The 22,409-nt window shown below is 37.9% G+C and overlaps 1 protein-coding gene and 1 long non-coding RNA gene across 3 annotated transcripts in view; one reads left to right on the forward strand and one right to left on the reverse strand.

Moving 5' to 3' along the window:
* The first annotated feature begins 1,320 nt into the window (after window positions 1-1,320).
* Window positions 1,321-6,824, forward strand: LOC134324707 (uncharacterized). 2 transcript variants are annotated; one of them, XR_010014218.1, is made up of 5 exons: window positions 1,321-1,350; window positions 4,284-4,429; window positions 5,576-5,601; window positions 6,309-6,525; window positions 6,682-6,824. It is a non-coding gene; the product is annotated as an uncharacterized LOC134324707 (long non-coding RNA). The 2 variants fall into 2 exon arrangements; XR_010014217.1 differs by lacking the exons at window positions 1,321-1,350; window positions 4,284-4,429; window positions 5,576-5,601 and having other exon boundaries at window positions 6,151-6,525.
* A 2-nt stretch (window positions 6,825-6,826) lies between these two features.
* The window catches only part of itgb5 (integrin, beta 5), a 46,958-nt gene continuing 31,375 nt past the window's right edge, over window positions 6,827-22,409 (reverse strand). The window contains exons 11-15 of the mRNA XM_063006632.1: window positions 14,956-15,178; window positions 13,935-14,035; window positions 10,182-10,301; window positions 9,305-9,471; window positions 6,827-7,575 (exon numbers count right to left, since the gene is read on the reverse strand). Of these exons, the coding sequence (XP_062862702.1) occupies window positions 7,480-7,575; window positions 9,305-9,471; window positions 10,182-10,301; window positions 13,935-14,035; window positions 14,956-15,178 (707 nt within the window). The 3' untranslated portion in view covers window positions 6,827-7,479. The remainder of the gene's footprint in view (window positions 7,576-9,304; window positions 9,472-10,181; window positions 10,302-13,934; window positions 14,036-14,955; window positions 15,179-22,409) is intronic.

The raw sequence follows: 22,409 nt of genomic DNA on the forward strand, positions 1-22,409 counted from the left end.
AAGAAAAGGCAGTATGCCAGCAATTGGTACTTTTTACCAATGACAGACAGTGAATCAGTAAACATACAAGCAATGGGAAAGGGGTGAGCAACTCATCTAGCAACTTTTAGTATATTAGTGGTTTAAACCCAATTGAAGAACTCCAATTATGCTTAGTAATAACTTTTAGTTCAATTTAATATTGTGTATGTATGTGTGTAAATTCTGTTTAAATTCTGTGTAAATTTAAATTATCCTCCAGGCCACCCAAGGAGGATGGGGGTCCCTGCTGAGTCTGGTTCTTCTCAAGGTTTTTTAAGGGAGTTTTTCCTAGCCACTGTCACCCTCGGCTTGCTCAACAGGGGTTTTTGGTCTGTTAGTCCTTTGTAACAATGTCCATTGTAAAAAGCGCTATATAAATAAAATTGACTTGACTAAACAAACACGAGGGTACAGAGGAAATAATGATGTAAGGGGTTAGCGTACAGGATGAATATGTTGTTTTTTATTGTCTATTTTTAAATTATATTGTGGAGATAAAGTAAATAAAAGTAATTAAAGTAAATTAAAAACAACACAATTAAATTATTAAAATGATCTAACATTTAAATGAATCCTTTCTTTTACTGATATTTATTGCAATAATTAAACAGAATTCCATGTGAGTTTGAAGTTCTTGCACTTCTGTGCATTTACATTTAAGCATTTAGTGGATGCTTTTACACAAAGTTACATTGTGAACTGAACAGAATGTAAGCAGTTGAGTTTAAAGGGCCTTGAGCAGGGACCTAAAAGTGGGAAATTGGTGGTGGTGTTGGGGAGCTTTCAATTAATATTTTATTACATCAACTGCTGAGCTGCATTTTGAGGTTGAGTGAAATTGGTTGGTTGGCGTCAGTTTGTTGAAAGATCATGTGGTGTTAATGTCCGGCTAAAACATCCCTTAAGGTGGTTAAAAATCTCTATTTGCTTTCACAGATACTACAGCGCCTCAGCCGTTTTAATAATTACTACAAGAAAAACGACATCCAATGCCTGGCTTATAAATTACTCACTTACATTTAGTAAACTATTGTTGTTCCACAAAGGTGAGGTGTTAGCTTAGCACTGTAGTAGTTTTTGTAAGTGCTGGGATGTCACACTGTGCCTTGCTTTTACACAAACTTACACAAACTTAGGAGTTACACAGTGATTTGTAACACCGTTAATTTACAGTTTGCTTTTAATTCATATAAATTGTAGTTTTAAATCGTTATTATTTTTACTCACTGACGCTCCTCGTCCGGAAGATGGTGCTAACGTCACATATTGAACCGATGACAAGTAACTCTTTTATTCAGCAGATGGCAACAGTCAACCACTTATCACAAGGTATTTTTTTATTATTATTATTATTATTATTATTATTATTATTATTATTATTATTATTATTATTATTATTATTATTATCAATTCCTCCTCCTGGAGACCACATAGATAGTGTTTTTCCAGAACTTTCTGTTTTCAGGTTGAGTCTTCAGTCTTCTTAATGACTCGTTCATTGTTTCTCTATTTTGATCATTCGGTTAAAACTAAGTATAAAACTACAGACATGGTCACAAATTAAGGGACCTAATTTTAAAGGAATGCTTAATTTGGTTTCAATGTGGAGGCAAATTTAACTGTTTTCATACTTTTAATACATGAGCCATTTAGTGTCCGCTCTTGCTCTTTGGGTGAGGGCATTGTCATCCTGACAGAGACCAGTCCTATTAGGATCGAAATTTTAAACAAATTAGGTGATCTTTCAGAATTGCATATTGATGCCCAACCTTTATAAAGCAATTTACTCCTACCTAGACAAGGTAATAGGTCAAGTCATTCAAGTGAGCAGTCAACTGAGTTTTATAAGACCAAATGATTAAAGTGGGGTCAGATGTAAAATATGCTGGTTGGTTTAACAACCTGCTCCCTGTTCAACTTTTTGTAGAAAAGATCAGACACTTCTGCTTTGAAATATGTTTACCCAAACTATTCCAGCAAAATGTCCCACACAGCATGGTTAAGCCACCTGCATTCAATTCTGTACTATTGGCTTGGTGCAACCCACTTGTTGAAAATATGGTAAAGGATGACAGAAGTCTGACGACTTGAAAGATCTTGATCACCCAGGTGAACTTAAAAACCTTTGAACTGAAATGTACTTCTTTAGATTTTACTTACAATAATTCCTTTTATTTTTAATAAAGGGTAGTTTTGGTTATATTTTAAATTAAAGATCAAAAGGAATAAAGAATATTTTTACAGCACACTTCATGTTCATGTTTCCCAGGCTGCTAATACCGAGGTGTATATACTGTCAGCTCTGAGGCCAGTTATGGCTATGTCTGGAACTCCATAAAACAAAGAAAAGGACAGTTTGATATTGAATATTATATATTTATAAGTATTACACTAAATAGAACACTTGGATACTTTTCACCTGCCATTTCTTCCAAATGAGATTTCCACAGACACCCAAAGAAACACAGCTGGAACCCCTCAGCATCCCCCTATTATTCATGCCCATGTGCAAATTTAGACCAATACAGTCTGTCTGAAATATTTATCTTTATTATTATCTAAACCAAGACTTAAAAAAGTAGACATTTATATCCAAAGGAAGATGCATCGGACATCAATGGGATAACATGACCTTACATGAACTTTTCTTCTAAATACTACTTCATGATATTTATAAGGAGACAGCAAAATCTGTTTTATCTCAGGCTGTTTCTCTTTAAAAGACCTTAATAATCCCCCATTGTTATTGAAACTAGTAAACTACAAAATTAGATAATGAAACACATGCAACATTCTGGTTTAAGTTATGAGTGGATGCAATTCTTAAGCTCTAAGTCATAAAGTGTTTGTATTTATATTTTAAATTTTTTCTATTAAAAAAATAACAGACATAACAAACATACTCCGTTGTCTTATTGAATGTTTGAACTTTGCCTCATGCATGACATTCGTGCTGGCCAAGGAGAATTAGCACAGTCTAGCCATTGTGAGATACAGTTTCAGTACTCTCTCAGTGCTGGTACCAAGCCTGACATCTAACCTGTCAAGACAGTACCAGCAGGCCCTTTAACTTTCTGTATGTTACAAGGTGGATTGTTTTAGTGTGTTCTGGTGCTATCTCTTCCGTGGATAAATAATGCACACATGCCTGGCTGTCCACATGATCTTAACAAGATAGGATTCATCAGACCAGCCGACCTTCTTCCATTGCAGGTGCTTTTGACCATGGATAGTCAGCATGGGGAACAGAAGAACTTGATGCACTGTGTTGTCACACATTCACCTTTCATCAATATTTAAATCATAATATTTGAGCTACAGTAGCTCATCTGTTGGTCTGTACCACACACCATAGTCTTCATGTCCTCTGGCATCAGTGAGCCACGGCTGTCCAACAACCTGTTGGCCGTACCACTGTCGATAGGTACTTACCAAGGCTGTCTATGAGCATCCTTTGCTGTTTCAGAGATACTTCAACCCAGTCGTCTGGCCTTAATGATTTGGCCCGTTTTAAAGTCTCTCCCATATCTGCTGCATTTAACACATGTACTACCATCAGCCCAACATTTAACATGTCTTTAACATGACATGCACAACTATTACAAACAAGGCATTGCTATGCACAGTTTTGGAGGGTGGCCATGTTTTGGATATTGTACATTTGATCCCCTGTATATAACCACAGTAATAAAGCTATTTTTATAATTAGAGTTTGAAACATGACTGTAAAGATTAGATTTTATTCACCCAAGTAAATTGCTGAGGTCAGGTACTAGTGTTGGTAAGATAAGTCCTGACTCACAGCTGGCATTCCAATTTACCCTTTCAGAACTTCAAGCTGTAACATTCTGTGATCTAGTGTGGTCTGTAGTTTTAAGCTGGAGCTACGTGCCATTTTCATATCATAACAGCACTTTGTTACTGATTGTACATGGAAATAAGGATGCTCAAAGGCTCAACTAATTAGTTCTGTATAGAAGGATCAGTGTTTAAAAGCTAAATATTTATGATTTTTATTAACCACCAAGTTTAACATCAGGAACATTTAATTTACTCAGAGTCTGTTTTATATTCCAGCTTTGGCAGTTCTGTATGAATAATAATTATAATAAAAAACTTGTATCATTAACTTAAAAATATTTTTGGCATTTTCCATTTTTCCATTTCAAATACCAATCTATGTCTCTTCCACTTCTACAGTCCATCTATTTTAGTTAATCACTAACACTAGCCTACTTTCATTTCCTCCATCTGGATAACAGGCAACCCCCTGAGCCAGCGTCGTCATTCCTGTCTGAGGGAAGTTGGCATGGATTGCTAACGTTGAGCTTTCGAGCAGAATCGCCAGCCAGCACTCCAAGTTAACTACAGGGCTAAAATAAACACAGGACAGAGCCCAGAGCTTCAGGTTTATAATTCTATATTTCTCCCAACCTTTACAACTGACCTCAGTGACACGTGCTGGGAGATAAACACATGAAAATAGAGGCAGTCTAGCATAGCGGTTTGTGTCTACATGTCTGCTTAAACATGGTAGTTATTGTAAATCTAATTATTAATAAAGAACATGTATGCTGATATTAATGAGTAACGAGGCATTGTCAGATTTTGTCTGTCTCACAAAGCATTAGGGGAATGACCGAGTTTGAGACAGGTGGGGCACATGTTTTCGAGCAAATTATAAAAACAATCATCCAGTGTTTCTGGAGTGAGTCAATGAGCGAGCGCATGTGTAGTGGAGGTTTTTTCCTTTCAATCTCACGCACACACACACACGACCTGGCTGGACTATGAATCTGGCTTTAGCGGAGACAATGATAACTACGCTTCTAGGTTCGGTCAACATCTCATAAATGTTTTGCTTTTTATGTCAACTAGATGTGTTTTAAAAAAAAAAAAGATTTATTATTTAGTGCATCTAGTCACACAAATTAGAAAAAAATCTGCAAATCTAAATGACTTAAATATTTATTTATCTTTGGGAACTGTTTATTTTGATCAGGGTTGCAGAAGGTCTGGAGCCTATTGATTCCTTATTGTACTGTATTTGTGACATGCAATAATGATATGTTTTACTGTTATGATGGTATGGCATATTTCACATGTTGGTGGGAGTCCCCCTCTTAATAGTTGTGAATTAGTTAATTGGGTGTGTCCGATGCGGCATCTAGTCCATATAGATTGCTCCATTCTGTTAGTTGGCATAGATTTGTCCATTGCAGGTAATCAAATAACAAACACATATAGTCCCTTACATCTTCAGGGACTAGAGGACTAGATGCTCCTTAAGGGCAAATTAAAGTAGCTGATTCACACACTGGTATGTTTTTAGTACCTGAAGGAAACCCATACAGACATGGAGAGAACATGCATAACTTTACATTATCTATACTTGAAAGTGGTGATCAAACCCAGCAATTTAAGATCTTGCATGAGCATTTATTTAATCATATTTTCTCTTTAGCTCAATGCAGTGGCTTACACAGAAATGTATCTGTTTATGTATTGATTTATTGATTATAATTCAGCAGTTCTCCACCTGTTTTTCTCTTAGATCCCCCCTGGACCCACTGGACAGAGGTTATGATTTTATTCTTATTCAGCGAGGAGTTGAACGTGTTGTATTTCTCATGGAGATTTTGATGCATCCATGATAAATGTATCTTTGCATTTTGGCATTTTCTGATTTCTGACATCACAAGAGAACTCCCGTTCCAACATATGCAATCATACTGTATATTACTCTTCTCAATCAGATGCAGCGGGACCCCTTCTAGGCTCACTGAGTCCCCTATTAAGGCCCCTATTAAGCCCCGGTTGAAAACCAGTAATTATAAAACGGATAGTTCCGGTCCTAAAATCTGATTGGCTGAGCTGCGTTCGAAGCCGTTGTAAAATCCCCGATAAACGCACACCTATGACCACCTCACATCATTCTATATTAATACGCCACTGAATAGAAAAAATTTATGTTATTTTCGCCCTCATGTTGCCTAGCAACACTGTTAATCGAACTATTTTGCGTCGCGGAAGAATGCTTTATTGTAAGTTTATACACAATAAATACATTTATGAATTAAACATTGTTGTATTTATTATATTTTATGTTGACCGCCGTTTTATAAAAGCAATAAGTCACTCGAGACCGTGCATTACTGTTATGATTTTAGCACGGGGAAAGAAGTTTTAGGCACTCCGCTTCGCGTCGTGCTAAAACCGTCATCCCCGTGCTAAAATCACAGTAATGCACGGCCTCTCGTGGCTTATTGCTTTATTTTACACTACAGGACAGGTACTTACAGGTTACACAGCAGTTCAAGTTCAATGTCAAGTCACACACGTCTTTGGACTGTGGGCGGAAACTGGAGCTCTCTGGGGAAATCCACAGAGACACAAGGAGAACATGCAAACCCCACACAGAAAGAGGCCGGACCGCTCCACCTTGGAATTGAACCCAGGACCCAGCGACAGTGTAATCTACAAAGCCACTGTTTCACCCCAAAGGTATCTGATACTAGTCAATGTAACTATCATTGCAATGCAAAGGTAGCAAATCAGTTAACTAAGAGATGATAAGTTTATCTTAAAGTTTAATGCACTGATCATGGGTTTGAAATCTTCAAAGACAAGTAAAATAACTGGTTCTTATTCCTATTCCAGGTTGTTTCCTGCTGGGATTGGTGTATAAAATGAACCCTAGCACCACCCTGAAAAGACACTGAGTAACAAACCTGCTGAAAAATCCAGACGCAGTTTTAATTCTTGAAGAGCTACAAATAAAAATGAGAGAATATAAGACAGCTGATGAGATTGGTATTGTTTTTTTTTATAAATTTATACAATGTGCAAAACAAAGTGTAAGAAAGTTATCACTCTGTTAGTACCAGACTCTGTAAAAACACAGGATAAGGTTGTATAAATCTATACAGTTAGCTGCTGTACCATGCATGTATTATTCGTTTGTTTGCACTGCTTGTTTCGGCGGTTGTGAAAGGCATCTGTGCTAAGTCTGCACTGTTTTCCATAAATTATACTGCATTTTGCATCCTGAATATGGATTTGAGGTTAAAACGGGCACGTACGTAATCCGCATTCACTCAAGGTAGTTGCATGTACATTACTTATGCAGCAGAAAGTTCCTCTTGGATCATGGGCATTTCTTTAAGAAACTATATGAGCTCATTCTAAATGCAGTCTTTATCTAAAACAAATGGAATGAGCATAGACAGTCCAGCACACAACTGTGGTTCAGGCACTGGACCTCATGAAAATGGCACAACATTTTCAGGTCCTGGAAGAAAAAAAAATCCTACCAGACCACAGACACTAACACCGTTACAGTCTACTGTTGTAAAGTCTTTGTGACAAAATGTCAATCCATGTTCTTCACCATAAATCTGTAAACTGCGTGACTGGACCGGTCCAGCCGTATCCAAACCCCAACCAGCATGTCGGAGATCAGTGCAGTCCACCGTTGTATGACTTGCTGTACATAGGGAAGGCCGTCTCCACCGAGTGAGTGGATATGGGCTGCTTGTAGAGGGGGTTGGAGGCCTGTGAGGAGAAAGAGAGTGAACAGAGAGATAAAGAAGAATCTAGGTCAAATGGGTTCTCAATGCACATGGTTTTGAAGCAGAGCAACCAGAGGCTTTACAACTGAGCCTTGGAATTGCCACAGTTTGTTCTCCTGGCTGACTGGAGCAATTCAACAGGGCTTATGGTTTCAATCAAAGCACGATGTTTTCGTCCAATTACTTTCTCAGACAGTTTACATCTAAGCCTCTAACAGAGTAAATACATTCATTCGTAGCTACATCATTCAACAGAAGTAGAATGTTCAAAACAACATAAACAGTTTAAAAATAAATTAAATTAGCCTATAAATGGTTTAAACCTTTTACAAGCATTCACGCAATAAATCATTAATGCTAGATCCACGGTGCAGCTCTTTTCCTCATAGGCAACACACATAAACCACATTAAGTCAGACTTTTCTGATTTGGTCTACTTTTATAAGTAAGACTGAATCTCATAAATATCTAATATGTGGCAAATTTCGCAAAAACCTGCATCAGGTCTGCTGAAAACGTGGGAGAACATGTTATGGTCTGATGAGACCAAGGCTAAAATTTGTCCATAATTGCAAAAGGTTTGTTTAGTGCAAAAACAACACTGCACATTACCAAAGGAACGCCATACCCACAGTAAAGGATGGTGGTGGCAGCATTACGCTACGTTTTTCATCAGCTGGAACTGAGCCTTTAGTCAAGGTGGAGGGAATTATGAACAGTTTCAGGCCTCTATTAAGAAGCCTAAGATAAAGATCAATAACTTTCAGCATGACAACAGCCCAAAGCATACCTCCACATTAACAAAAAAATGGCTTCACCAGAAGATCAGCGTTTTGGAATGGCCCAGCCAGAGCCCAGACCTGAATCTAATAGAAAATCTGTTGGGTGACCTGAAGACGGCAGTTGTAGCCTAGTGGTTAAGGTTTGTTTGTTTGTTTATTAGGTTTTACACTTTGGTTACATTCATGACAGGAAACGGTAGTTACTCATTACACAAGGTTCATCACTTCACAAGGTTATATCGAACACAGTCTTGGACAATTTTGTGTCTCCAATTCACCTCACTCGCATGTCTTTGGACTGTGGGAGGAAACCGGAGCTCCGGAGGAAACGCACGTGGACATGGGGAGAACATGCAAACTCCACACAGAAAGGACCCGAACCGCCCCACCTCGGGATCGAACCCAGGACCTGCTTGCTGTGAGGTGACAGTGCTACCCACTTAGCCACCGTGCCGCCCAGTGGTTAAGGTACTGGACTAGAAATCAGAAGGTTGCCGGTTTAAGCCTCACCTCTGCCAGGTTGCAGCTGCTAGGCCCTTGAGCAAGGCCCTTAACCCTTAATTGCTTAGATTGTATACTGTCACAACTGTAAGTCGCTTTGGATGAAAGCGTCTGCTAAATGCCTGAAAATGTAAAATGTAAATGTAAAAGAGGGCTGTGCACAGAAGATACCCTCACAATCTGACAGATTTGGGACGCTTTTGCAGTAATGAGTGGGCAAAGAATGGAAAGTCAAGATGTACCATGTTGACAAACTCCTATCCTAAAAGGCTGAATGCTGTCATAAAATCAAAAGGTGCTTCAAGTATAAGCCAAACCAAATTAAATTAAGGTGCACCAAGAGAACTTTCTGTTCCCAATTTATTTTTTATCACAAAGTCTAAGACAATGATTTTCCTGTGATAGAGAAAGACCCATTAATGTCCTTACCATCTCATATCGTGCTCGAGAGCGTGCACTTTGGAAGCGAGCAAACTCGCGCCGATCGTGGATGGTGATGACCAGCTTCCACGCGGCCAACAGCACAATGCCCACCAGCAAAATGCTGCCAACCACGGCAAGCAGCACTGTCATGGCATCAGGGGCAGCTGCACACTCTGTACATAAACACGTGTCCAGGTCAGTGACAAAACCCATATTGTACATACACAATTTATTCATTCACTTACATACAGACAGGTGGTAAATAAGACAAAAAAACAGCAACACAAGCGAACACATTAGTATACTGGTATAGATTATAAAAGTCACTGGAACTGTACAGAAGAAATGGAATACTATACGTCCAAAAGATATTATTTCAGTTCATGTTTGAAATGCTAATAGTTAAGTGTGTAAATGTGTAATTTTGTTTATGCATTTTTTTCTCCAGACTTTTTAGCGCATCCAATTGCCTGGTTGCGTCACGCTTCCTCTCCACTAATGCCGATCACACTCTGATTTGAGGAGAATGAAGCCTCCTCCGACACGTGGGCAGCGGCCGTATGCATTTTGTCACCCACACTAGACAAGTGCATATATGCGAATCAGCTTTGTGTATGGAGAGACACACCCTGATCCACACTCTTTCCCCGCCTCTGTGCAAGCACCATCAGTCAGCCAGCAGAGGTCGTAGTGCATCAGTTACGAGGAGTCCCTATCCGGCTTAATACTCCAACCCTATATGAATAACAGGCCAATCATTGTTCATGTGGCCAGTACTTTTTATTATAATCTGTCTTTATTGTACCAGTTTAAACACTCAAAAGCAAATATATCTAAAAATATGTAGATATCTGCAGTGATGTGATATTTTTGTAATGCTTACCTGGCTCTTGCAGAGCAGTCAGGATAGACTGACCACTGGCATGTTCGGAGTAGGTGAACTTCATTACACAATCGTTTTCAGTTTTATACAAACACAGCACAGTGCCTGGATCATCTGTATCTGAGGGGAAAACAGAGAGTAAGAAGACAGGGTGTGATGAGAAGAGTTTGAGAGGCCTCTACTATAAAAACAGCTGGCCAAACTGTGGCTGAGCCACAAAAACAAAGGAGGAAAAACATGTAGCACATCCAAACCAAGGTAATAAAAATCCTGCACTGTTTTCTTGACGCCGACTTGCATTCCACATCCTGAATGAAATCTAACTTTTTGATCATTTCAAAACCCTCAAGTGCAACGAGTCCTAATGTCACGTCCGTAGTACTGCACTATTGTGTGAACTATTTGTGGAATGTACATGTGGAATCCATTAAAAAAAGGATGTTGTGAAGAACGGAAACTCAAGTGTTGTGAAACAGGCGTTCTGTGACAAAAGGTCTGAGGTCAGATGTAAAAGCTATCAAAAGCTTTAAAATAGCTTCAGAACTGCTATTACGACAGTTTGACGACAGTGCCTCATTTATGAAAGGAAGCAGAAATCATTTATAAAAACCTAACAATAAATAATCCTAGATATTTGTAAAATGCAGCTATTAAATCATATTTGATTTAATCTTGTTAAACATTAAACAATTAAAGGAGTTTAGCTGCGTCCCAATAAGAGCTGTGCAAGCTTTATCTGCAGGATTGCAGCCACGCACTGTCTGTGTGCCCTGAATGGTCATGCCACCCTTCGCTTCATACCAGCTTTATTTATCCTGCGTCCCACACCACAAAGTGCATTCCTGTACCAGCTTGTCAACTCTTTGACAAATACATTGCATTACATTACAAATACATTATTAATGTGCCCTTATGTAAATGATGCTGTGGGTTTCCTCCAGGTACTAAATTAATTCCACCATTCCTAAAACATGCAGAAGGAGGATTGGCCACTTTTATTTGCCCATAAGTGTGGATGACAAAATGGGTAAGTTTGTGATATTCCATTCTTTTGCCTTGTATATAGTATTACATGAGGTTTTAATACTGCAGATACTTGCATTATTCTGGACTGAAAGGCAGGAACAGACCTTGGGCTACCTATTGTACCACCCACAGCCCCCAAATATAATAATGGACAAGATTCAAGCAATAAAATAAGCAGTTATAGCTGGAAGTTACTCACATGAGAGTATCTGAGTTAGATGATGGTTTTCACAGGTTCAGTGTGTAATTACTGTTGTTGTGCCCTGAGTAGTCGTGCAAGTACTAGCCGGACAAACTTTCATGCCACCCTTCACTTCATACCAGCTTTATTAATCCTGCGTTCCACACCACAAAGTGCATTCATGCACCAACTTGTCAACTCTTTGACAAATAAATTGCACTCATTTATTAATGTGTAATTTGCCATTATTTCAATGATACTGTGGGTTTCCTCCAAGGTACTATGTTCATTCCACCATTCCTAAAACATGCAGAAGGTGAATTGGCCACTTTAATTTGCCCATAAGTGTGGACGACCGACAAAATGGCTAAGTTTGTGATATTCCTTCCTTTTTGCCTTGTATATAGTATTACATGAGGTTTTAATACTGCAGATACTTGCATTATTCTGGACTGAAAGGCAGGAACAGACCTTGGGCTACCTATTGTACCACCCACAGCCCCCAAATATAATAATGGACAAGATTCAAGCAATAAAATAAGCAGGTATAACTAGAAGTTACTCATATGAGAGTATCTGAGTTAGGTGATGGTTTTCACAGGTTCAGTGTGTAATTACTGGATGCCAGATAATAACAGGCCAAGCCAACAAAAACACCCCACACTGTACATGGTCAACCCTAATCAATGCTTATCTCAATACTGTATACCTGAGGAACTCTGGTGGTCTGCAAAAAACCTGGACTGTAACCTCACTTAACACGTCTGGGATAAATTAAACCAATTATGGTGAGTCAGGCCGTCCTGTCCTACCTGCTCACAAATGCTCTTCTGACTGAATTAACACAAATGTCTACAGAAAAAAAGCTTTCCTAGAATGCTTTCCTTGGATGCTGTTGTAGCCACAAAAGTGGGGAAGGAAGGGGTGGGGGGCAACTATATGTTAATGAATGTGGTTTTGGAAATATACTGGTCCACATACTGTTGGTCACAGACAGTATATGTATGCTTACATACATACACTTATTATTCACTTCTTTAGTAGAACAGTAGAACAGTAGAACACCTGTACCTCAGCATGTACGTCACTATCCAATCATATGTATGAGGGTTCTTCAAAAAAGTTTCTGCACTTTTTACACTCTATTTATTAAGAATTTCAAAAACAAATGACATCACTTTTTTACAGAGATACCTTCCAATACATTTTTCCCAGTGTCGTACCAATTCTTTCATGCCATCCGCAAAAAATGTTCTCGGTTGAGCGTGTAGCCACTGACGCACAGCTGCTTTTACATCATCATCACATTAAAATCTTCTTCCCCTTAAAGCTTCTTTGAGCGTCCAAAAAGGTGGAAATCAGATGGCGCTAAACACAGACTATAAGCTCTCTCTCTCAGTCTCTCAGACACGCCTAATTACTACTCCTCCCACCTTCACCGCTTCCAACAAAAATATAAAAGTGCGGAAACTTTTTGAAGATCTCTCATATTTATAAAATCTTTTCACACTAGAATCCCACAGATTTGGGTCAAAAGCTTCAATTAATATTCTATTCTAATAAATATTAATTTCTGCCTTAACATGCAGACAGTAGGGCATAAATCTATGGACCCAACTGAATAGTTATTATTTAGGCTGCTGTGGTTGGTGTAATGGTGTGAAGATTATTTCTATATTTCATTTATAAGTACACTTTAAGCCCTTAATACTAATTTAGCTTTGTTTAAAGTGCCCCACTTTATTTACCCATTGTATAAGGGCTCCATCCAACATGTGTCATTTTATACAAGACAAATCAACTTGAATTGGTTTCATGAACATTACAAGAAGTTCAAATACTTCAATTGCCTCTCCAGTCACCAGATCTGAATGTAATAGAGCACTTTTGTTGCATGGCTGCGCAGACAAATCTGCAGCAATTACGTGATTATGCAACATAGACCAAAATCCATGCCACAAAGCACTGAGGCTGTTCTGAATGCATAGCAGTTGTGTCCCCACCCCAAAATTCATTAGCAACGTCTGCAAAGTGTCAGGAATCCTGATAAGATCAATAAAAGGAAAATCAATGGCAAAAAAAACCAAGGAAGAGGTGTGAGAACCTGACAGAGGGTGTGGTTGGCCTGTTGTCACCCAAAAGCACTGTCTGAATTTCAGGACGCATGCTCATCCATTTCCTCTCTCACACCCTGTGCAACTGTTTTAGGGAGGAGTAGTCACAGAAAGCCAAAATGACACTAGAATATACCAGACTTCCTTGCACTCAGACACTGGAGGTGAGGTTTGAAGCCAGGTTCCAAGGTTTGCCTCTGTGCAAAGTATGTTTGTACCATTGAAATTTGCCTGAAGTATGACTCAGGAATCCAGTGTTAGTGAGACCAGTCTTCAGTGGTAATTCAAGTCGGTACAATCAGTATAATTGCAGCTAAATGTTACACCAAACCACTGTTTAGTGCCGACAGCATCATTCCAAAGTTGAAAAAAAAAAATCACCCTAAAGGGTCCAGCAAGAACACCAAGAAGGTTTTGTGTAAATATACTTACCAAGTGTCTCCATGACAATGATCTCATCTTTGCACATGCGCTGGCAGGTGTGGTTGTCTGCGAATTTTCCAGTGTTGAAAAGCCGGCATTCAATGCACTCCCTGAACACAGAAGTTTATTTATCACTGTATTTACATGAACAAAAAATTGGCTATGAAAATTTGTTTACTGGGTTTTTCATGCACTTCAGTAATCTGAAAAATCAGAAAGTAAGGATTACTAGTAATGTTCAATCTCACCTCAACTATTTTACTGAAAAAAGCGTTGATATAATATGTATCTACCTAAATTGTGACTCTTAACTTGCTTTAGATTGTGGCTTTCACTTACATATTTGGATATCTAGTTGCAAAATAAACCCCCAAATCATTTGCATATTTAATACAACCCCAAACCTAGAGAAAAGTTCAGAACATTTGTTCATTCATTGTCTGTTTTACTTCTGCTTTATCCTATTCAGGGTCGCAGTGGGTCCAATTCACTGGCCGAAAGGAAGGAAACACCCATCACAGGGCAAACACACACATACAAGGCAATTTTGTATCTCCAATTAATTTGAGTGCATATATTTGGACTGTGGGAGGAAACCAAAGCCCCTGGAGGAAACCCACACAGACGTGGGAAGAACATACAAAATTCACACAGAAAGGACCCGAACTGCTCCACCTGGGAATCGAACCCTGGACCTTCTTGCTGTAAGGCGACAGTGCTAACCACTGAGCCACCGTGCCGCCCAAATGGGAAAAAAAAGGCAATGTTTCAAAAAATTTGCTTTCACTTTAATTTTGTACTTATGAGTAAATGAAAACCTGCTCAAAGGTTAGCCACTATCTTTAGCCAGTCTATCCTATATTGTATCCAAATTAGTTGAATTATTCAAAAAGCCTAAAGTCATGATCAGTTTATTGTTTCGCTCTAATTAAGCCTAACAGTCAACAGACTTGCTGGACAATTAAAAAACAAAACAATAAAAGTAACACTTGCAGCACAATTAGAACCCCAAAACAGCTGTATGACATACCTTTTTGTGGCACAGGCATCAGGGCAGGTGGGGCATTTCTCACACGTGTCCCCGAATGCCCCTGGCTCAGTACACTGGCAGCGGCCACACGCACAGCTGCCCCGTCCACTGCACATCCGACCATCTTCAGACACACATGCAGCTGTTTCTATTGTGCAGTTACAGTTGTCTCCAATGTAGCTGGCATGGCATTTACACTCACCACAGTGACAATCACCGTGGCCTAAAAGGATAGAAAATGAGAGAAAATCAATGCAAAGAAGCACAGGGTCAAATAATAATGAAAGGTAGAAAGTAATTAAAAATAACTACATGATGCCGTAAAATACCTTCTTTTAGGGCTACTGAAAAACACTAAATATTGAAAATGTTGGAACTGTAACAATGTTACAATCAGTAACAATGGCCAAAGTGTTTTTGTTATATATTATAACCACAAATTTTAAATCTTGATTCCGTCTGAATTTATAGCACTATTTCACTTGGTGCCAAGTTAGTGGGTGCAGCTGCTGTTGGGGATTTATCCATTTCCTCATAAACATGGAATTAAAAGCTGATGTGCAAAAAGTAAGTGTGTGTGTGTGTGTGTGTGTGTTTGTGGCATCTTGAGATGGCATCCTGACCATCTGGACATGTTTCCTCTCAGCATAAGGTAACTGTTTCTATAGGTAGCCCTATATAATAAAGATTCACAAAATTATCATGTACTGAATGACACTCATACTGTCTGATTGATACTTGTGTTGCAAACCTTAAAGTAACATCACCAGTCACATTGCTTTATCTATGCCTTTTAAAACTGTGATATGAAAAAGCTATGAGGGCACAAAGAGACTACCAGTCTAAGTGCAAATGTCGTAAGATGGGTTGTGGTACTGTCTGCAACATAATCTTTAGAACTTTCCATGTTGCAAATGTCAAAAGATCCATTACATAACACACCCAGTTAACAGCTCCAGACAGAACAAGGATTTATGTCTTATAAAATCTGATTTTATGAGATGATGTGGTTTAAATAACTGTTTAAAAATTCAGTCTTTAACCATATTAAAATATTAAACCATATTTGTCATATTAAATCTGAAAATCTGAATCTGAGGAGCAACTAAAGAACTCAAGTGGCTAAAATGAGACACAAAATAAGTGATTTCAAAACAAAAAGGTTTAAAAAGAAAATGGCAATAAAAAAAAAATGCAGTAAATGTGATTTTTTTTTCTTCTTTTTCTTCTTCTCCGATTTTTCCTCCAATTTTCTGATATTACCTCCAATTACCTCCACTGCTGACTGAGGAGCTTCGCAACTGACACACGCCCCCTCCAACACGTGCTCAGTACAGACTTCCTCTTTTCACCTGCACGAAGCGAGTTCATATGCGGATCAGCCTTGTGAACAGAGAGCCACACCCTGATCAGCACCATTCCCCAACTCTGCGCAGGCGGCATCAATCAGCCAGCAGAGGTCGTAACCGCACCAGTCATGAGTCATGAACCCTGGTCCGGCTTTCCCATCTCTGAACAACAGCCAAACGTTGTTCATATAGCCGCCCAGCCCAGCAGGACGGCAGAGCTGAGATTCAATACAATGTATTTTACAATGTACAAGCGTATTTTACCGCTGTGCCACCTGAGCGACCCTAAATGTGATTTTTATTGAAATAAAACAAAAAAAAAACATCATAGAATTATTAAAGCCACTAGACAGAAATCTTTTTCCACAAAAAGGTAAGAAAATGACTGTCAAATGTTGTCTTGTTTAAGTACTACTAAACTGGTCATTTTAAACCAGAAAAATAATATATATAACAAATATGTACAACAAATAATATAAAAAAATAATATAACAAATATGTTTTATGCCCCAAAAAACAAAAGCACCATGTGTAACAGCATCATAAAAATTTTAAATAATAACAATGCAATTCCTTTAAGTAATGTTAATTTACAAGCCAGATGTTTACCAAGCTTGCTCACAGTTTAAACAGAAAGCTCTGGAAGTTTTTAAAAACCTTATCACATAAATTAAATATCAGATGTGAGTGGCTCAGAAAAAAGAAATGACATACTGTGGGTTGTAAACAGCACACCTCCGAATGGTTAATTATTAACAGTGAACTGTGAAGGATGTTAACTGGGTGCAAAGTGGAGTCAGAGTGATAAAAATATGGCTATAACAGAGCAGAGAGCGAGTGAACAGAGCAAACCCCTTCAATCTTAATCTGAGCTGTTAAAAAGCCTTTGTCTACAGATCAGATAAAGACAAGATGAGACATGTTACCTTCACACCTGTTTCCTTACTCACCTTAAGAATGTGAATGTGTGTGTGTGTGTGTGTGTGTGTGTTCAGGCAAGACTCAATACAATAAGCAGATTGGGAAGCACAAGGATGGTTCTATTTATACTTTTAGGTTTCTCCTGATTTTGAGCCCCCTGTATTGAAAGCTTTTAGCATATAGCTACATTCTAAATTCCCCAGAGACAGAACACACCATATCGGCCAGCTTTCTACACCCTGGCTGATTTAGGTCACTGCTTAATCGTGCATCATGTTCTGCTGTCTCAGGGTCAGGAAATCTGATCCACACTGTAAAAAAAAAGAGACAGGCCCAGTTTTAGCACACAGAGAGCTCCACTAAACCCACAGACACGGGAGAGAAACCCCACAGCAGCACTTAAGTATGGAAATTATAGCAGACCTCAACTGTTAGGCTGATATTAGGGCATAAAGTTACAGAGTAAAAATGGAGTGCTGATTACTGAAGGTGGTGTTTAAAGGGGCATGTGCTCAGATTTAAAACACCAATTACTATGATTAACCAAAACGCCAACCGTTTCAAAAGTTTTGGCACCTTATCTATGATCTCATGGAGATACTGAATACTTTATGAAATAAATAATTGTTATTTAATTTGTACACCATTATAGCTGCTTATTAACCTCCAGTGTAAGGTATAAATTAAAAATAGGGTTTTATTTGTTGCTATACGATTTTAAATTTATATTGGCAGTGGTACTTCACACTCTAGATGGCCTTACTCTTTACTCAACAAGAGTATAAATACTAAGAAAAATAGCCGCTCAGGTGGCACAGTGGTAAAATACTCTAGCACACCAGAAGTGGGTTTTCGAATACATCGTATCAAAACTTGGCTGGGCGGCTGCATGAACAACGATTGCCAGATCATGGGTCCTTATAACTGGTGCAATTACGACCCCTGCTGGGTGATTGAAGGTGCCTGCACAGGGCTGAGGAATAATGCTGATCAGGGTGTGGCTCTCCGTGCACAGTGCTGATCGGTATATATGAACTCGACTCGTGCAGGTGAAAAATGCAGTCTGTACGTGTCGGAGGGGGCGTGTGTCAGTTGAGAAGCGGCCTCAGTCAGCGGTGGAGGGTTGAATCAGTGGAGGATGCAATCAGGGTAATTGGACACGACTAGATTAGGGGAGAAAATTGGGGGGAAAAGGTTGGAAAAATAGAAAATTAAAAAAATATATATTAAGAAAAATGAAATGAAGCTCTAACATAAAAAGACAAAAAACCTGTTATGTTTATGTAATTATGTAATAAATTACTTTTAATTTCTACTGCCTGAGTAGAGTGTGGATATGTTATAGAACTGTAATTTCTGGTGGAAAATGTAAAGCTTAATAAGTCATTTTTTGAAAATAAGACCATTTCTGACCACAATGATGTGCCATGCTTAAGAGTGGAAACTAAAACAAACACCCCTTTTGTCCTAAAATAAACATGATCCTTCCTCAGCATGTTATTCCTTGAATCTGGGAGGACCACAACGTTCCCGAATATTTCCAGTATGACATTTAAGTATGAATGCTTATTCCAAACACAGTCCTACTGTCTGCAGAGGAGCTTGTCCTCAAGCAAGAAACATAGTTAAATACAATAATGTCTGTGGAAGCTCAGCAATTAGGGTACTGAACTAGTAATCCAAAGGTTGCTGGTTCAAATCATATCACTGCCAGAATGCCGCAGTTGAGAAATAACTTCAATTTTCTTAAGAATGAATGTAAATGAATATACAAAATGAAAATGGCCCACGACCTTCTGTCATTCCATAACTAGAGTGCCCAAACACCCACTTTTCATGATTTTTTCTTAAACCACATACAACAAAATCAGAGACACTCATGGTGTCTTCATTAGTGAACCACTATGTAGTCCAAAGTATGCAATCAGACACCACCATTAGGTTTATACCAAGGTTTTAACCGTTTAGCATCTAGCTAAATGCAACGTGCAATTACACAACAGAGAAATAGTTTAAAAAAAATCAGCAGCTACATCATTTAATCCTTGGTTATTACTATATTATTATACATAATATACAGAAACCATTTCAGACTATACCATAACTCCATAATGAGGCATAACAGATCTGGGTATCATTTACCCCCACTCACGACACAAAGATGCTAATTTTATTGACACTGTTTATGTAAAACTCATCAGAGTGCTTATATCATGTTTGCAGACCCTTCAGACAATTGCACTGTACTAAAATTCCACTGATGAACAGTTTGACCTGGTGACTGTTTTCATGCTTCTGGTTGAACTGACCCTCTGGACCTCGACAGGAAGCAGATGAAGAACAGATGTTAGCTCTGCTGGAGGAAGAGTCACTTTAACAATGTCTTAACTGATAACTTTGGCTTCCCTTTCACTAATGCTACAACCCCAACAAGAATTATTTTGGATTTTAGGGAGTCCAGCCTTTCTAACACTATAAAAAGCTATAGTTACAGACAAATTTGGCTTTGTACCACAACTGCTTAAAGATCAAATTAAATAACTGTGGTTAATAACAGGTTTTCAGAGAAACTGTCCTGTGCTAACAAGTTTTCAAAAACATTTTACCTTCAAGCCAAATCTCTACTACACTATCACAGTGCTCACTTTTAGGATGCAGGAAGCCATTTGAGACACATCCCGTGTGTGTTCACATAACAAAGTCATTCAGTAAATAACAAAACAGTAAAGCTGCATTGGTTTACAACTGAATAGCTACAAAGTTCTGCTGAAATAACAGTGTAGTAAATAAATAAATAATTAGCACCAGAGTGGTACAGTGGTCCTAGTGAAAAATAATTTCACATTTATGAAGTTTTTAAAAATGTGGCTATAAAAATTCATTTATTGCCTAACATACCATGTATAGGTTACACTGCATGTTCTGTTCCAGCAGTATCACTTCTCTAATCACAAAATGCCCAGCTATGAAAGACACACTTGTGACTAAAACATTGTTTTTTTTGGTTTGTGCAATCCACACCACAGACAGTAAAAGATGCTGATGATGACAAATGTCAGTTTCAATCACGGCCTAACTGGTATTTTATGTAATTTTATGAAATGTATCAGAATCCTTATAGTTTGTTTAATGGTTATTATTAAATCAATATTTGAAGTTAACAAAATAGCTTTTAAACCACATATTCTAAATTAGGATAAGCTTACTATCAAAAGTTACTTTAACAAACACATACAATTGTTGCTAAACAACATTACAAACAAGGTGATATGTTCTGGTACTCTGGAGAAATTTAAATGAATACTGGATATAACAGGGTCCAACATTACAGTGTGAGTGTTTGGTATGTGCTACTAGTAGCATTCTGCTAACAGCAACAATAAAAGCATTTACATCTGTACCAGCTAAGTGCCAGTTTAGATCAGCAGGAGCAGCACTGGCGTCTACACTGTACAGCTCTAAATGGATTACCAATGCAGTCGGTTTCTGTGCCACCCCTCACCTTTAATAGAAAATAGTCATTTTAATGGCAACTGTACTCAGGTCTGTTGCACACTACAGAACTCAACTGCTTGCAAGTATTATTTTGGAATCAAATCACAATGCACACAATTGCAATGTGTTACTGCCAGAAATAATAAAAATAGTAGAAATAATGTATGTAATAATGCAAAAATAGAGAGAAAAGGAATACGGGGCTTTAACGCTGTATGAGAAAGCATATTACCTAGGCCACATTGTAAATGTCTAATGGAAATAATATGCAAAAAGTAAAAGCATTAGGGCTTCTAATACAAGGTAGATACAATATTTCAGCAAGAAATAATATTCATATCTTGCTGTCTGGTATAAATGTGCATCAAGATTAGTTTATCATGAATTACTGTGTTCAAATATGACCAACCATCAGATAAATATATAACAGCAGTCTGTTGTAGCCCAAACCACTCATCATGCTACATCCTGATAAACAGTGTGTTTAAAAGACCAGATCTAGTCATGTATACCTAGCACGATGTGTTTGTGTACTCTCTTTCAGCACTTCTTAATAGTTTACATTCACTTGCTAGGTAAATAAGCTCAGAACAGAAAATTACAAAAACAGAAAAACAGTATTTAGATTAGATTAAGAAAATCTCAATTTTAATAAACAAAAACATGTGAGTCAGAATTATTACTTTTTATAATTATTTTAACTAATGGTTACTTTTAAGATCTCTAAATGTTAGGCACCAGAGTGTTTTGAATAATTCTCTGTGGCTTGAATTTAATATAATTGATATTACTCTGTTATGACGTTTATCTATAATTGTATCATTTACTTATAAATTTTACATGCCTTTCATTAGCAGCATACTGTCATCACGAGGGCAATTTTGTGCTGCCCTTAAGTGTTCCCTCCAATGCAAGCAAAAATCTAATAATAAAACCATAGTTATATAAAACCTATTGCATTGTATATCAATTTTAGACAGATCAATTTTAAACACAAGCACTTGATTTTCTGCCTTGGGACAACCAAGAGCACAACGAAACGAATCATTATACTTCAACCTCAGACTAAAATGATTGCAGAGACATCAGACAACAGTCAAAGTACAAAAACTCTTTCATAAAGTAATATTGAGTCAAATCAACTCAGTTAATGAGTGGTATGAGTTCTGTTGACAGTCAGTTGCTGCCTGTTCTGATAAATGCAGAGGGCATGTTTGTGTTGATGGGTGTGTGGGAGTTTTGCATGAGGTTGTAACTTGGTGATGACACATGGACAAAGGAAACTTTGACTCATCATAAATTGAGCCAGTCTTGCCCACGGTAATATTAGCCAGGAGATGGTTGAACAGTGATTGCTGTCAGAGGCTTGTAAAATTGGTGGTCTAGATAATTATCTAGAAGTGGGCATCAAATAATTACTTGAATACTTGTTGATATTTACTGTAAATAAAAAAGGACAACAATGATTGAAACTTGTTTTAAATTGTATGACACAATGGCTAACAAATTTAAATTTGTGTTTGCTCATTGCTAAACTACATGCATCACCCAAACCATGGACGGTAATAATCTATAAGTAATATCTAAAAAATATATTTTATTATTAACTTTTTTCTTTCATTTATTTATAAATAAGTCATTTGAAGCACACATTCAAACTCAAAGTTCCCTATATGTTCAATGGAGTGG

This window comes from Trichomycterus rosablanca, chromosome 12 (genome assembly GCF_030014385.1).
Source record: "Trichomycterus rosablanca isolate fTriRos1 chromosome 12, fTriRos1.hap1, whole genome shotgun sequence".
NCBI classification, from domain to species: domain Eukaryota; kingdom Metazoa; phylum Chordata; class Actinopteri; order Siluriformes; family Trichomycteridae; genus Trichomycterus; species Trichomycterus rosablanca.